Below are 17,746 nucleotides of genomic sequence, written 5' to 3'. Positions count from 1 at the left end.
CATGCAGCATGGGAGTATTTCAGTACCACTTTGCATACATGCAGGGTCCATACATGTTGCTAGCACTGAACAGTAGTATCACACATGTTTTGCCCCACATGAGCACTGTTGAAGAAGCAGAATTAATCATGGTCCTTGTGGTAGTAGGGGAATGTGGTTGAGGAGGGGCTCCCACTGTGGAGAGGAAAAGAACAGCTTTTGAAGTGGGAATTTAAATCCTCATCTTTCTAGGTATCTTTGCTACTGGCTCCCCTGCCTCCCAGTTCCTTAGCTGGGGCTGCTGGCCTGCTCTGAAGCACACAGTGCTAGTTTTGAGGAGATGGCGGAGCAGCTCTCCTGGTATTCCTGCTATAACAGCATCCAGCGGGGAACAGACACAGCCCATTGGTAAGGACAAGTTAGAGTTCTCCCCATATGTGATGTCTGGAAGTGCCTTCTTTGTGTTACATGCCAGGCTGTTGCAACTATTGAAATAGAGCCTGCTCCATTAACTACTGTGTGGCAGCAGCTGGGAATTGCTTGACCTCAAGGATGGCCACCTTGGGAATGTTTAGTCAGCACAAAACTATATAGACTCTTCAATTAAATGAGAAGCCTTCCCTGTGCTCATTCTGAGTCTTACTGTAGTAATATAAGGTCCTGTTCCCCTAGGACAGCGCACGTGCCCACGGAGTAAAGTCCTTCACAAGAATTCCCCAGGGGAAATCTCTCTCTGTCCTAGCATTTAGGCGAATGCCAGGAATTCCATCACTCAGTCATTTCTACTTCCTTCAAAAGAGGCTAGATCACAAAAATATGGGGTCTTGCATGTTGTTCCAGTTAAGAGGAAAATTTTGTGATGGAGTCAGGGACTTTTGATACATCTTGTTTATTTACAAGGAGTGTACAAAGTCCAATTTCTCTGAACAGAGGAAGAACCAAACAATAGTTTCCTTGCTCACAGCAGTAAACCTCTTTTAGCCAGCCCCAGACTCAGTGGGGAGGGATAGCTCAGTGGTTTGAGCATTGGCCTGCTAAACCCGGGGATGTAAATTCAATCCCTGAGGGGGACATTTAGGGATCTGGGGCAAAAATTGGGGAGTGATCCTGCTTTGAGCAGGGTGGTTGGACTAGATGACCTCCTGAGGTCCCTTCCAACCCTGAGATTCTATGATAACCCCTCTTTCTAGGGTTCTCTCAGGGCCACACGTCATTATTGTCCAGATTGTGTGTGGAGCCTCATTCTCTGTCTGTATGTGTTTTTTTCTGCTTCTCCCCACACACACAAAACAATACCAGCAAAGCCCTCTGCCCACATACTATAAATTCCTGAGTAGCCTTTGGTGAGCCTTTGTTTTAAGCAGTGCTGTGTGCCTGTGCTTTGATTTGGAGACGACAATTCTTTCAGAACGACACTTAACTTTTTCTACTACCTTAAATGAAGAGCAGTAGTTACACCCACCAGCGTGCGACATGAGCTTTAATCCAAACAGTAAGTATATTTTAGATAGACATTAGGGGATGGCGTATCCACCCACAACTCACACCAAAAGAACCACAGTGCTTTTAAGTGGCACCATTTGTTAATTTTGGCACAAGTCTGTATGTGGATATTCTTATTTCAGAATAGAACACTCCTATTTAAAATGAAACTGTGTGATATCCATGCACAGCCTGGCACTGAAATAACAAAAAATGTGAATCAAACCCCATTTAGTTATTTTGGTACAAGTCTGTGGATAGATCAGCCCTCAATAAGGTATTCTCAGATAAGGAATCATGGTTCAACACTGACCTCAATGCTGCCCGTCAGACCCTTCTCATCGTGCAGGGTCCTACAGACTTGAATGTGGTTCAATGAGGGTGCTGGAATTAGCAATGTCAAGGCATTTTCAGGATTGAGCCTAATTAGATCAAAGAGCTAGGCTTACTTAGAATGTAAGCTTTGGGGGCAAGGACCATCTCCGTTTGTACAGTGCCTAAACAATGGAGTCCTGGTCTTGACTGAGGCTGTTATGTACCACTGCAATAACAATAACAATACACGGATAAAGAAAAGGAATATTTGTGGCACCGTAGAGACTAACAAATTTATTTGAGCATAAGCTTTCATGAGCTACAGCTCACTTCATCAGATGCATGCAGTGGAAAATACAGTGGGGAGATTTTATATACACAGAGAACATGAAACAATGGGTGTTACCATACACACTGTAATGAGAGTGATCCGGTAAGGTGAGCTATTACCAGAAGGCGAGAAAAACACACACACACACACACACACACACACACACATGCACCTTTTGTAGTGATAATCAAGGTGGGCCATTTCCAGCAGTTGACAAGAACGTCTGAGGAACAGTGGGGGTGGGGGGGGAGAGGAATAAACATGGGGAAATAGTTTTACTTTGTGTAATGACACATCCACTTCCAGTCTTTATTCAAGCCTAATGTAATGGTGTCCAGTTTTCAAACTGATTCCAATTCAGCAGTCTCTCGTTGGAGTCTGTTTTTGAAGTTTTTCTGTTGAAGAATTGCTACTTTTAGGTCTGTAATTGAGTGACCAGAGAGATTAAAAGTGTATTCCAACTGGTTTTTGAATGTTATAATTCTTGACGTCTGATTTGTGTCCATTTATTCTTTTACGTAGAGACTGTCCAGTTTGACCAATGTACATGGCAGAGGGGCATTGCTGGCACATGATGGCATATATCACATTGGTAGATGTGCAGGTGAACGAGGCTCTGATAGTATAGCTGATGTGATTAGGCCCTGTGATGGTGTCCCCTGAATAGATATGTGGACACAGTTGGCACCGGGCTTTGTTGCAAGGGTAGGTTCCTGGGTTAGTGTTTTTGTTGTGTGGTTGATGGTGAGTATTTGCTTCATGTTGGGAGGCTGTCTGTAAGCAAGGACTGGCCTGTCTACCAAGATCTGTGAGAGTGATGGGTTGTCCTTCAGGATAGGTTGTAGATCCTTGATGATTTGATGGAGAGGTTTTAGGGAGGCTAAAGGTGATAGCTTGTGGAATTCTGTTATTTTCTTTGTTGGGCCTGTCCTGTAGTAGGTACTCTGGGTACTCTTCTGGCTCTGTCAATCTGTTTCTTCACTTCAGCAGGTGGGTATTGTAATTGTAAGAACGCTTGATAGAGATCTCGAAGGTGTTTGTCTCTGTCTGAGGGATTGGCACAAATGCGGTTATATCGTAGAGCTTGGCTGTAGATAATGGATCGCGTGGTGTGGTCTGGATGAAAGTTGGAGGCATGTAGGTAAGTATAGCGGTCAGTAGGTTTCCGGTATAGGATGGTGTTTATGTGACCATCGCTTATTAGCACTGTAGTGTCCAGGAAGTGGATCTCTTGTGTGGACTGGTCCAGGCTGAGGCTGATGGTGGGATGGAAATTTTTGAAATCATGGTGGAATTCCTCAAGGGCTTCTTTTCCATGGGTCCAGATGATGAAGTTGTCATCAATGTAGCGCAAGTAGAGTAGGGGCATGAGAGCTGAGGAAGCGTTGTTCTAAGTCAGCCATAAAACTGTTGGCATATGATGGGTCCATGCGAGTACCCATAGCAGTGTTGCTGACTTGAAGGTATACATTGTCCCCAAATGTGAAATAGTTATGGGTGAGGACAAAGTCACAAAGTTCAGCCACCAGGTTTTCCATGACATTATCGGGGATACTGTTCCTGACAGCATGAAGTCCATCTTTGTGTGGAATATTGGTGTAGAGGGCTTCTACATCCATAGTGGCTAGGATGGTGTTTTTAGGAAGATCACCAATGGACTGTAGTTTCCTCAGGAAGTCAGTGGTGTCTCGAAGATAGCTAGGAGTGCTGGTAGCATAGGGCCTAAGGAGGGAGTCTACATAGCCAGACAATCCTGCTGTCACGGTGCCAGTGCCTGAGATGATGGGGCATCCAGGATTTCCAGGTTTATGGCTCTTGGGTAGCAGATAGAATACCCCTGCTCAGGGTTCTAGGGGTGTGTCTGTGCAGATTTGTTCTTGTGCTTTTTCAGAGAGTTTCTTGAGCAGATGGTATAGTTTCTTTTGGTAACCCTCAGTGGGATCAGAGGGTAATGGCTTGTAGAATGTGGTGCTGGAGAGCTGCTTAGCAGCCTCTTGTTCATATTCCGACCTATTCATGATGATGACAGCACCTCCTTTGTCAGCCTTTTTGATTATGATGTCAGAGTTGTTTCTGAGGCTGTGGATGCTATTGTGTTCTGCACGGCTGAGGTTATGGGGCAAGTGATGCTTCTTTTCCACAATTTCAGCCCATGCAAGTCGGTGGAAGCAATCTATTAGAAGTCCAGTCTGCTGTTTCGACCTTCAGGAGGAGTCCACCCAGAATCCTTCTTTTTGTAGTGTTGGTAGGAAGGTCTCTGTGGATTAGTATGCTGTTCAGAGGTGTATTGGAAATATTCCTTGGAGTCGGCGATGTCAAAAATAGGATTCTAGGTCACCACAGAACTGTTTCATGTTTGTGGGGGTGGTGGGGCAGAAGGAGAGGCCCCGAGCTAGGACAGATTCTTCCGCTGGGCTAAGAGTATAGCTGGATAGATTAACAATATTGCTGGGTGGATTAAGGGAAAAACTGTTGTGGCCCTTTGTGGCATGTAGTAGTTTAGATAGCTTAGTGTCCTTTTTCTTTTGTAGAGAAGCAAAGTGTGCATTGTAAATGGCTTGTCTAATTTTTGTAAAACCAGCCATGAGGAAGTTTGTGTGGAGGGTTGTTTTTTTACGAGTATCCAGTTTTGAGAGCTCATTCTTAATCTTTCCCTGTTTGCTGTGTAAGATGTTGACCATGTGGTTCCGCAGTTTCTCTGAGAGTGTGTGGCACAATCTGTCAGCATAGTCTGTATGATATGTAGATTATAATGGATTTTTTATCTTCAGTCCTTTTGGTATGATGTCCATCTGTTTGCATTTGGAAAGGAAGATGATGTCTGTCTGCAAGGCACTGAATTTAGCCGTATGAAGTGGAAATCCATCAACTTCATGAAAAAACTCATACAGATACAGATAGACATCATCTTCCTTTCCAAATGCAAACAGATGGACATCATATGGACAAAATATCTGTATAAAACTTATCTGCTCACCATGTGCCTTCAGGTCATATCTGTTTAGTTTACAGATGCAAGAAAGTTTTTACTATTGTGATCTTTACAGAGCTAACCAAGCTAGGGCAGTATGAGCTGGATTCTATCTGTCTCATACATCCCAAGCATGCCCTTGTGTCCTGAGGTCGCACTGCAAGCACCCTGCCTCAGTTTCCCCTACACCCAGGCTTCTCAGTAACTCCACAAAGGCCAATAACAATGCCCCTTCATGGGGTCTGGTTTATTAACATAAATCCCAAGCATGCCCTTGTGGCCTGAGGTCGCACTGCAAGCACCCTGCCTCAGTTTCCCCTACACCCAGGCTTCTCAGTAACTCCACAAAGGCCAATAACAATGCCCCTTCATGCGGTCTGGTTTATTAACATAAATTTATTAACATAAATTCAAAATAAAATCTCTTCTCCCTCCCCCTCCCCTGCATCTCACACTGGGCACTGCCCCTCCTCTCTGAGGTTTGTCTATCTAACACTGAGAATGGAATGGAAGTTAAGGATAATCTAGGCATGGCCCAAAATCTAAACAAATACTTTGCCTCAGTCTTTAATGAGGAACTTAGGGATAATGGTAGGACGACAAATGGGAATGAGAATGAGGATATGGAGGTAAATATTACCACATCCGAGATAGAAGCCAAACTTGAACAGCTTAATGGGATTAAATCGGGGGCCCAGATAATCTTCATCCAAGAATATTAAAGGAATTGGCACATGAAATTGCAAGCCCATTAGCAAGAATTTTTAATGAATCCATAAACAGCTGTACTGTACAACTGGAGAATTGCTAACATAGTTCCTATTTTTAAGAAAGGGAAAAAACATGATCCGGGTAACTACAGGCCTGTTAGTTTGACATCTGTAGTATGCAAGGTCTTGGAAAAAATTTTGAAGGAGAAAGTAGTTAAGGAAATTGAGGTCAATGGTAATTGGGACAAACTACAACATGGCTTTACAAAAGGTAGATCATGTCAAATCAACCTGATCTCCTTCTTTGAGAAGGTAACAGCTTTTTTAGACAAAGGAAACTCAGTGGATCTAATTTACCTCGATTTCAGTAAGTAAGTAACCATCTGATATGGTTCCACATGGAGAATTATTAGCTAAATTGGAAAAAATGGGGATCAATATGAAAATTGAAAGGTGGATAAGGAACTGGTTAAAGGGGAGACTACAGCGGGTCACACTGAAAGGTGAACTGTCAGGCTGGAAGGAAGTTACTAGTGGAGTTTCTCAGGGATCGGTTTGGGGACCAATCTTTTTATTACTGACCTTGGCACAAAAAGCAGGAATGTGCTAATAAAGTTTGCGGATGACACAAAGCTGGGAGGTATTGCCAATACAGAGAAGGACCGGGATATCATACAGGTTGATCTGGATGACCTTGTAAACTGGAGTAATAGTAATAGGATGAAATTTAATAGTGAAAAGTGCAAGGTCATGCATTTAGGGATTAATAACAAGAATTTCTGTTATAAACTGGGGACAAATCACTTGGAAGTAACAGAGGAGGACAAAGATCTCGGAGTATTGGTTGATCACAGGATGACTATGAGCTGTCAATTTGATGTGGCTGTGAAAAAAGCTGATGTGGCCTTGGGATGCATCAGGCAAGGTATTTCCAGTAGAGATAAGGAGGTGTTAGTACTGTTATACAAGGCACTGGTGAGACCACTGTTCCCTCTAAGCTATGTGCATGTGCGCACGCACACAGATCCTAAACCCCGTGTACACGGTGAAACGCCGCATGCACAAAAATTTGCACAGAAGCACAATTTGCACAGAAGAAATTTTTTGCGCACACGGCCTGTCAAAAATTAGAGGGAACATTGGGTGAGACCTCATCTGGAATACTGTATGCAGTTCTGGTCTCCCGTGTTTAAGAAGGATGAATTCAAACTGGAACAGGAAACGGCTACTAGGATGATCTGAGGAATGGAAAACCTGTCTTATGAAAGGAGACTTAAAGAGCTTGGCTTGTTTAGCCTAACCAAAAGAAGGCTGAGAGGAGATATGATTGCTATCTATAAATATACCAGGGAGGGAGAAGAATCATTTAAGCTCAGTACCAATGTGGACACAAAAACAAAAGGATATCAACTGGCCATCAGGAAGTTTAGACTTAAAATTAGATGAAGGTTTCTAACCATCAGTGGAGTGAAGTTCTGAAACAGACTTCCAAGGGGAGCAGTGGGGGCAAAAGACATATCTGGCTTCAAGACTAAGCTTGATAAGTTTATGGAGGGGATGATATGATGGGATAGCCTAATTTTGGCAATTAATTGATCTTCGACTATTAGTAATAGATATGCCCAATGGTCTGTGATGGGATGTTAGATGGGGTGGGATCTGAGTTACTACAGAGAATTCTTTCCAGGATGTCTGGCTGGTGAGTCTTGCCCACATGCTTAGGGTTTAGCTGATCGCCATATTTGGGGTCAGGAAGGAATTTTCCTCCAGGGCAGATTGGCAGAGGCCCTGGGGGTTTTTCGCCTTCCTCTGTAGTGTGGGGCATGGGTCACTTGCTGGAGGATTCTCTGCATCTTGAAGTCTTTAAACCACGATTTGAGGTCTTCAACAGCTCAGACATAAGTTAGGGGTTTGTTACAGGAGTGGGTGGGGAATATTCTGTGGCCTGCGTTATGCAGGAGGTCAGACTAGATGATCATAATAGTCCCTTCTGACCTTAAAGTCTATGATTCTATCTTAAAGTTTGTAAGCTGGAGCCTTTTGACCCATCCCAGTCTCTGCCCTCAGCCTACCCTGGGATCCTTTAAACACTCCCTGCTCTTTTCTGAGCCTTTCTACCTGGAGTCTTCTCACAGCATCTCTTCCCAGGCTTCTCTTCTGGTTTGGGCTCCCAGCCCTTCCTAGCTTGAGTGTTTTTTTTCAGACCCAAATCCTTCTTCCTGGTCAAGGGTCTCCTGCAGGACTCTCCTGCTCACTGCTGCTCTGCTCTAGCCTCTGCCCCAACTTCTTCTTCCCTTCTGGCTCTTTACAGAGACCAGTTGCCCTCTATCCACAAGGACAAGTGCCTGTACAGGACCTTTACTACTGGCAATAAATGCACCCGAAGGATTCCAGCTTGACTCTCAGATCCTAGGTTGAATTTGTGATGCAGGCAATATGCAATTTTTTTTACTTGTGAAGTGAGCAAATTGATCTCTCAAATTGTAAGAAGAAATAAACATGAAATCCCACAATGTCATTTTTATAATTACTTTGACTACACCCTACATTTAAACCAAATTGTTCCTTCTTCACAACTGTACCGTGCTAACTGATGTTCTCTTAGAGCAATGCTGTCAGCTTCCTGGTTTGATAAAATAATCTCAGTGAATGCTAAATCTGTGGTAATCTTTGTGGCACCTTAGAGACTAACAAATTTATTTGGGCATAAGCTTTCGTGGGCTAAAACCCACTTCATCAGATGCATGGAGTGGAAAATATAGTAGAGAGGTATAAATACACAGCATATGAAAAGATGGGAGTTGCCTTACCAAGTGGAGGGGGTTAGTCCTAATGAGCTAATTCAATTAAGGTAGAAGTGGGCTATTCTCAACAGTTGACAAGAAGAGGTGGAAATTACTTTTGTAGTGCTAATGAGGCCAATGTAATGAAGGTGACCCATTTCAAACAGTTAACAAGAAGGTGCGAGTATCAGCAGGGGAGAATTAGTTTTTGTAGTGACCCATCCAGTCTCAGTTTGGACACTATAATTAGGCCTGAATAAAGACTTGTTTTTGCTGATACCGACTAACATAGCTACCACTCTGAAACCTGTGGTAATCTTGGAACTCGACTCAGATTCCTGTATAATTATATGATATTTGCTCACCTGTGCTGCACTCATGGTGACTATAAAATAAAATCCAAAAGAAATATTTACTTAGAGTCACACAGAGCTTCTTTCGTTAATGCTAAAAGTGTCTAAACTGGTAAGAATTTAATTCTCTAGTCAATGATCTAATCAAGTAGAGATGGACCCAAACTGAAAACCCATCTTGGAGGGAGGGAGAGAGAGAGAGAGGAAGAGAGAGAGACACTCCCCAAATTAGCTATCAGAAACCACATAGCCTATGGAGATGGGCTTTATGAGGGTTATAAACATATTATACAGTGAAACCTGTCACAGAAACCACTAGTATTAAGCAAACTCCTGTGTTAAGAGGCCAAAAAGAATCCCCAAATATACGGAGTACAGTTCAGATCCACCGTTATTAGAAGACATCTCTCACAGCTAAGTTTTTGCCTGAATGGGCACTTTATCTATGCATATATAATTGTTACACATAGAGAGAAAGTGTGGATGGGACAGATCTTCAACTGGTGTAAACAGGCATAGCTCTATTGGCTTCGATGAAACTACACCCATGTATACTGGCAGAGGATCTGGTCCTCTGTTTTTGAAGCGTGTACAGTGCTTCAGGAGCCTTCAGGATGAACGGCACTTTATACATGCAAATGGCATGGATCTGGAAAGCTATTTTAAGTGTATTTTTTATCCCAGTGGATGTAAAATACTATTTATTTTTCAAAAATAAATCTCTGCCACTTGCTATTTGAGGCCTTCAGCAAATAATGTTGGGGTTAACTTATTTGGATAGCTATAAGGAAACTTCACAGGTCACCTTTAAATAATAGAGTGTGTGTGACTCTGCATTTTAAGTTGTAACGAGGCCATCAAAATTAAATGGTTCAAAGAGTGCATTTAAAATATTTTCAGTCTTTTAAGTTCCCATCAAACTCACCACGCTGATATTCATCTAACTTACGCTGTTGTCAACAAAATAAAGTTTAATGGAGTGAGACTGTAACTCTGGATTTCCTGCTTTTGTTCCTATAAGCCCAGACCTGTAGTGTTCTTTTTAAAAGCAAAACATGTCACAAAGAAATATAAAAAATGGGGTTTATTCCCTTAAGGGACTAGTCACACAGTTGACTTATGTAAATATGTAACCAAGGTTTGTTTCAATAAAAGTGTTTTACATACAGGGCTTAATAAATCAGCACTTTGATATTCAAGCTATTAGATTAAATAACAAAAAGGTCCACTGCGGCCTCAGCAGTGTTAAGCAACTACCACCTGAACATTAAAAGATATGCTCCTTGGTTATACTCCAAACTCAAGTCGATTTTATTTATGTATGTATGTATTTTTATAAAGGGACAGAGTACTGTGGAGCTGATAGAAGTGATTCTATTCAGAGATGCAAGCCGCCCTCATTATATTATTAGCCTAATTTTCTACCCTTCCCACAAGCCAAAGAGGATTGTTTTGAGAGATGGGCTCAACCCAGACAATTTTGATTCCGATTTCAAGAACCTCCCCAAAAGTTAGAGGGTGATCAGCTCCCAGAGTTTGGGGTTCTGCCTACAGGACTCTGTTTGGAAATCTTAGAAACATGCCCCACCCCATAGTTCAGAGGAGGGGGATTAGTTTTGGCCCATCTTTATTATTCCTGCTATGTGATTTACTTTGGCATTAGTCCATGGTGAAAGTTTCCGTTTACAAAATGCCGCAAGGCCATCAGACTTCCACGCGGCGGCTGAAACGAAGAAGGTAAAGAAGGAGCTGGAACAATTGGCCCTGAGGGAGCCTTCATTCTATTTAAGGTGTTAACTAAAACGATGTTTGTTATGTCTGTATGTCAGACTAGACAAGGCTGGAAGTATGCTCCAGTCCCTTAGCTTGTAAACTGCCATGGAAAAGAGGTTTGTATTCTGGGCATGTAAAAAAATCCACATCCATTACAGAAACTTCATAAACTGTGATGCTGACAAGAAATGAAGCCTTTACTATTCTTACTGAACAACCCTCTGAAAACGCAGTAAGTAATCTCCTATGCCCAGATCCATAAGTGAGTAAATATTCTGGAGCAAGTATAGGATTGTGCCTCTTATTTTTAGCAATTGGAACACACCACACTGAGGGATTTTCTAGCAATTGCTTTAATGGAGCTGTGTTTACTGGGGCAGCACTTGTATCATTTACTGTCAATGACTTGCAGAAATGGCATGAATCTTATTTGCAGAATTGATGAGACTGAGATAAGGTTAGAACTACTGCAGTAAGCACCTTGGAAGGGAGGGAGCTCAGATGCAATCTAACTAATCTATCAAGTTCTTATTACAGGGCTTTCAGAATTTTAGGCTGTGTGTGTTGGCAAGAAAGCCTGTAATGAATGCTGCTGTTTTCCAAAGATGGATCTTATCAGTTGGGCAGCAAAGAAAGAAAGCAAGCATGTGTTGGGTTAGAATAAGGCCTTAAAAAGGAATTTAAAAAATAGTTAAAGCTCCTATTAAAGTTCTATGTAAAGCAGCATTGGAAAAGCGGGTAAGGAAGAGTCAGCTTTGCTGTGATGGGTGATAAAACGTCTTCCAAACATTAATCAATGTTGCTCTGCCATTCAAGGAGAAATGTTTGATGCCACCTTGCCCTGCTATACTTAAACTGTGTGCCTGGTGTATGGTCTCCCTTTTCTTTCTCCAATATTTGCTACTGTTCTGCACCAAATGCTGTAGAAATAGAATGTTCAACATGAAATTGGAACAAATTACTTGTTAAGGGTGACCCTGCTGAGCTGATGTGCTCCGTTAATTTCTGAACGACGTGGTCAGCATTCCTAACTCATGGCCATGACCAGATGGATTGTCCTGCCAGTATGTCGATCTGGCAGATAATAGCACTGACCACTGTTGTTCAGGTTGTAAAACAATTTCCATTTTAACCCCTTGTTCTCACACATTCAGACCTTTCGGAAATATTGAGTTTCTGGGATGAAATTGTCCATGCTCACTACCTGCTCTAAGGTGAAATTGTTTGGAAAGCCTGAATAAAATCCCCCAATTATTTTAAATATATGACAAGGTTTTTAAAAAACAAACAAACAAAGAAACACATTTTTATTGTAAAGTTATGACAGGGTTAAAAACATCCCACAAACACATATTTTTCCCTAATATAAAAAATTCTTACATTTTTTAAGTGATAACTCAAAAATAGCTGAACTTCAAACTTGCTATATAAATAAGAATGAATGAGCATTGTATGTGCTGCTGAGTTTGGGGGGAAATGATATAAAAATACCTCCTGTTGATCATCAGCAGGGTTTGAACCTGAGACCTTCAGCACGGATTTCAATTATTTGATCTAAAAGAGTAATTCCATTAGCTGATAGAAGTAGTAGGTCTTGCCCTTTTGCTTCTATGTAGCGCAGAATGGAATACAGTTAGCTAGTGTGTTACATGGTTTTTCAAATAACAAAAGGTATTTTCCTGTCTCTCAAACAAGCAAAATTCGGCTCAATTACTCTACTCACCCAGGATCCCTTGGCGAATGTCTGTCCGAGTGGCTCCTCCAACTATAAACTGAGGATTGGTACATAACTCCTGAAAATAATTTTGTTAAATTCATGTTAATCATGGCAGTCTAACAAAAGCTGCAGTTTGTTTCTGACCTATATTATTTCAATTCAAAATCCAGAAAAAGAAGAAATGTAAACATTTCCAATGTATTTAAAAGATCAAGATTTAAAAAACACATTGGAAAAATATTCTTTGCCTGTGTTATTAGCAACATCTCAGGTTATAGATTTCAGAGAAGCAGCTGTGTTAGTCTGTATCCACAAAAAGAAAAGGAGGACTTGTCGCACCTTAGAGACTAACAAATTTATTTGAGCATAAGCTTCCGTGAGGTTTCTGTAGCTCACGAAAGCTTATGCTCAAATAAATTTGTTAGTCACTAAGGTGCCACAAGTCCTCCTTTTCTTTTATCTCAGGTTATGAAAACTCAGCTGAACTTTAAATTCTAATGTACTTTACACTCTTTGAGCCAAATCCCGACACCCTTACTCAGTCATTTCTGCCGTTGACATCGATAAGAATTTTGCCTGAATAGGGAGTGAGTAAAAACTGAGAAGGAACTTCAGGATTTGGCCTTTTTGTTTACTCTGCAATTCATTGGGCTCAGTCAATTCAACTAGGTTGCTCAGTTTCACTTCCTGGTACTCAGGCACTGGCATCCTTCTGTTATTTGAGCTAGTGTTTGAACTTCCCACACCTATTTTCAATGCACTGAAAGAATACACATGCAAATATTTCTATTGCTATTAGCTTTTGTAATTCTCCCACTTTTTTAGAATCTTATTTTGGGGCCAGTCAGGGATTTTAAGTTAGAATGTCTTTTCTCTCCACTGCAAGTCTGAATAGCCCCTGAGTTACAATTAGGGATGAAATTGTCCATACTCACTACTGTACTCGCTCAAAGGTGCAATTGTTTGGAAAGTCTGAATATAATCCTCCAATTATTTTAAACCTAGGACATAGTTTAGAGTCTCCCTACTCTCTCCAAGGACAAAAGTCTTCACTTGCTCTGAGCACTTCACATGAGTTTCTAAATGAAGGTGATAAGCAGCATATAGAAGAGTTTTTGGGGTATAGGTGTTAAGAGAGAAGCTGAGATTCTTTCCCAGTGGGAGCTGGGCCCTGTTGACAGAGAGCTTGCTTCAGAATACACATCTTTGGATGGTGGGGGAGCCAAGGTGGGCCTTATGATTTATGCTGCCCCAGCAAGAGAGGTTCCCGCAATGCCTGAGAGGAGAACTAGTCCATGAGCTGGCTCAAGTGCCAAATTAGGAGGCTGTCAAAAAAATAAGGAGGGTAGGGTGGAGACTTGTAATAAAAAACATTTTAGTGCAGCAAGTTTTAATTTTTCATTCATTTGAAAATTTTTGCAAATTTTTTATTTTGAAATTTTCCTTTTTGAATTTTTTCATCTTAGAGGAAGTTTGTGTTCAGTGTTACAGTTTCACTCCCCCCCGCCCTTCCCCCATGCACACACATTCTTTTTTCCTTTTTACCAATTTTTCCTTTTGAAGGAAAAAGGGAGAGGGAAAGGGAGAGAAACAAGGGAAAAAAGAAAACCCAATATACAAAACAAAAAAAGCCCCAAACCTCTACATTTTTCATTTTCCATCGACAACACTAATTTTTTTCTATGAAAAAGCCCATTTTTTAAAATTAAAAATAAATTTCATTTAAAACATTTCAACCAGCTCTTCAAATTATGGTGTTTTGGGGGTTGGAATTTTTATTTTAGTACAAGCCTAATTTTCCTGGAGTAATGCCAGAAAGATGAAGTGAGCTGTAGCTCACGAAAGCTTATGCTCTAATAAATTTGTTAGTCTCTAAGGTGCCACAAGTACTCCTTTTCTTTTTGCGAATACAGACTAACACGGCTGCTACTCTGAAACCAGTAATAAGCTTTAACTGGTGACAAATAATTCCCAGGAGGTTTGAAGGTTCCATTTGGATAAGTATCAAAAGTTCAGATGCTTTTCTCAATTGAACTGAAACCTCTCAAATGAGCAGAGTGGTGCTGGAAATCTTACGAGAACAGGCTCTCCCTCAACATTTCTGGGGCTTCTCCCATCCCAAAGGGCTTGAAGTTGGACAGCAGCCTTTTTTATGATACTCCATTACTTTCACTTCTGGTTAGAACCGGGGAGATCACGAAAGGTGGCAAAGAATGAAAGGAAAGGCTATTCTATGCCTTTTCTAGACTTAAAGAAAGTTCCAGCTCAGGTTCAGTTTGGATTTTGGAGTGAAAGTTCAGGTTGAATCTGATTTGATTTGAATCTAGTAAAACATGTAATGATTAAGCTCTCTTACCGTGGGTCGCTTCCAGACAATATCCTGCGTTTTAGGGGAATACGGCCCCAAGTCCCTATAGCCCAGGGCAGAAGGACTGGCTGGGAATTCTTCATCCTTAAACAGAGTGCCAGACTGCAAGCACTGCTGCCTCAGAGCCTCAAAATCCTGATTTAAATACTTCACTGCCTTCCCATTGGAGCCAAACCCTTCTAATACAGCTCTCTCTTTGGACAACTTAGCTGCGACTCCTGCCATCATTTGACTCCAGCGTGGTCGTGTGTGTGTGGAAAGGACAGCTCCTATCTCATGAACAAGAAGAGATGAATATAAGTGAGCGGTCAGGTAGGGTGGAGCGAGTGAACACATTAAAGAGTCCAGCACCTTTGGAGGGAGGAGGCACAATGCAAATCAAATATGTACTCAAGACAAGAGGAAAGAGAAGCTGGGAGGAGACAAAGAACCTGGGGCGATGACTCACTGTAGATTCTGGCTTTCATTATCTTCTCTATTTCTATAAAAGCCTCAGAGTTCCCTCTCTATATATATGTTTAACAGAGGGCAGGGAATAAGAGGGAAAGTGTTTTAATAATTGTATCAAGATAATGTTGAAGTAAAAAGAAAACAGTACAGAGTTTAGGCATAGAAGTTTCTGGTTATCAGGGAATAAGGTACAGATTATCAAGGGGTGTGAAGTTCAGTTTAGGAGTGGGTGGCATAAGGAATACATAATCTGCAATCTCCCTGATTGGGGGTAAAAGTTTAACAGTTTCAATGTAGACATTGAGATATGGGGGTATGTTGTCCATATAATGGCTATGTTCATTATAGGTGTGGAGTATAATGAGCGGATACGATGATGAGGATGGATCTACCCTCATTTGGTGGGATTTAATGTTCAGTGAGTTTATGGTTCCAGTTCATATGGTCCAATGAAAAAAAAAAAAGTCTCTCAGTCCCTTTCCCATGGTTGATGCACGATGTTGTACCAGCTCACACCTCCTGGTACTGTCAGTGGTCGGTGATGTGTTCGATGTAGATATCCCTGGACCATCGGATTGTGTCCGAGACCATGAGGCACCGCATGAGCCGTGCGTACCATCGACCGATCCCGCAGGTCCGCAGCATACACTCTTTGCAGGGGTCCCAAGCACCCAGGGCTCCGACAATCAGGGCATCCATCTGCACCTCGTAGCCCTTCGCTCTCAGGGTGTCGGCCAGAGGGGCGTATTTTTCCAGCTTACGAGCTCAGGATTCGTGGAAGGCCGGGATCCTGTTCTCAAAGGAGACTGTGATGTTGATGAGGATGATCTTTTTCTGGTCCTTGTCGGTGACTACCACGTCAGGTCGCAACTGGTTGTCCGTCCCGGGGATGGTGGAGTTCATGGCGACCTCCTCCAGGCAAGGTGCGATGGCTTTCACCAGGCGATTCTGGATGGCGTTGTGGCACAGCTCCCAGGCTCTGGAGTGGGGCTTGCAGCTGCACAGGACATGGGGCAGGGTCTCGTTGGAGTAGCCGCACTTCCTGCAATGCTTGTCTCGGTTCCCATGGCAGACGCAGTTAAGCCGGGCGCTGTGGATGAACCGCTAGTCGGCAAAACGGGTGAAGCTGCCCCCGGCGAGGAAGTGATTGCTGGCATCCCACTTGCTGGTAAGTTCGAAGACTTTACGCTCGTCTGCTTTACGCTTCAGGGTTTCCATGTACAACGAGTGGATGGCCGCCTTCAGGTCTTCTCCAGCATGCCCCAGAGCTCGGGGTGAGGATGGTGTTGTTGTTGGACCTGATCTGCTGCACCAGGACTCCCAGTTCCTGGCGCTCCTCGCACCACTCCCAGCGGCAGCCGATGCGCTTCACCAGGCGACACGTGGCATTGCGAGCGCGGGACCACAGCGAAGCAATGTCGCCACCGTCCCGTCCAAATTTGCCCAGAGAAACTGAGGCACATAGCACTTAAGTGATTTTCCCCAGAGCACACAGAGAGCAGAGCAGAGACAGAACCCTGGAGTACTCATTACTGGTCCATCTTAGATTTGACCGACAAGCACAAGATGCTGCCTCTCAACATCTGAAGCTTGCTGTTTGCAACATGTAGGTAAGCCTATTTTACTGGGCCATACCTCCCAATATTGCCAATGGCTAAAGCAGGATGCAGCACCTCTCAGGTTTGGCCTGCCGTCCCTCTCTGTCTGGAGAAGTAGAGGAGCCAAACCTGAAATGTCATTGCAACCCTGTGTACCAGGTCATAATGCCACTCAGTTTGGGGCCCCTCTCAAATAGGGGGCCTGGGGCAAACTGCACTTCAACCAGGACAAGAGGCTTTCGAGGGTCTAAGTGGGACGGTTCTATAAAACCTGGGGCTGCTGGGAGGTCTACTGGGCAGGGTATATCACTGCCCCGTACTGGACAGAATGTCGAAGGACGCTAGACTCCGGCACTGTCAGGGCACACCTTCTACTGGCACTAAATTAATTCACAAATGCATTTCTTAAAAAAACAAAACAAAAAACAAAAAAAACACCAAAACACATCACTGCATCTCATTAGAGCAACCCCACTAAAAGCCAGAGACTGTGTTATCATAATTAGAGATGAGTGCAAATTAAATACCAGCTCCCCACACCCTTAAACTCTGGGGGAAGGAAGAGCTGGGGCCTGATTCTCAGCTTGCAGGTGGCCTCTCTCTGTGTAACGGATCACATCAAAACCCTGGCTCTAAACACCTTCACGTTTTGAAGTGTCTGAATCCCAGCTCTGATCACAGTGCATGTCTTTCCATCCCCTTTCCCTGGTATGCTGCACAGGACTCGTGCTGTGATGCTAAAAAAACTGTGTAGATGTTCCAGGCCAGGCTCTGAAGTCTAGGGTGGGGGAAGGCTGCAGAGCCCAAGCTCCAGCCCGAGCTGCAACAACTACACAGCTGTTTTTAATACTGTAGTGCAAGCCTGAGTCTGTTGACCAGGGGTCAGAGACTCGCTGCTGCAGGTTGTGTGGACATA

The 17,746-nt window shown here is 42.9% G+C and overlaps 1 protein-coding gene across 1 annotated transcript in view; it reads right to left on the bottom strand.

Moving 5' to 3' along the window:
- LOC119852993 (calpain-8-like) overlaps positions 1-15,073 on the bottom strand; it is a 42,489-nt gene extending 27,416 nt beyond the window's left edge. Inside the window, exons 1-2 of the mRNA XM_043511715.1 lie at positions 14,771-15,073; positions 12,421-12,490 (exon numbers count right to left, since the gene is read on the bottom strand). Coding sequence (XP_043367650.1) covers positions 12,421-12,490; positions 14,771-15,010 — 310 coding nt within the window. The 5' untranslated portion in view covers positions 15,011-15,073. The remainder of the gene's footprint in view (positions 1-12,420; positions 12,491-14,770) is intronic.
- Positions 15,074-17,746: the final 2,673 nt, after the last annotated feature.

Source organism: Dermochelys coriacea, chromosome 3 (genome assembly GCF_009764565.3).
Source record: "Dermochelys coriacea isolate rDerCor1 chromosome 3, rDerCor1.pri.v4, whole genome shotgun sequence".
Taxonomy (NCBI): domain Eukaryota; kingdom Metazoa; phylum Chordata; order Testudines; family Dermochelyidae; genus Dermochelys; species Dermochelys coriacea.
The sequence above is the reverse complement of the archived record's forward strand: the minus strand, read 5'-3'. Positions and strand labels throughout refer to the sequence as shown.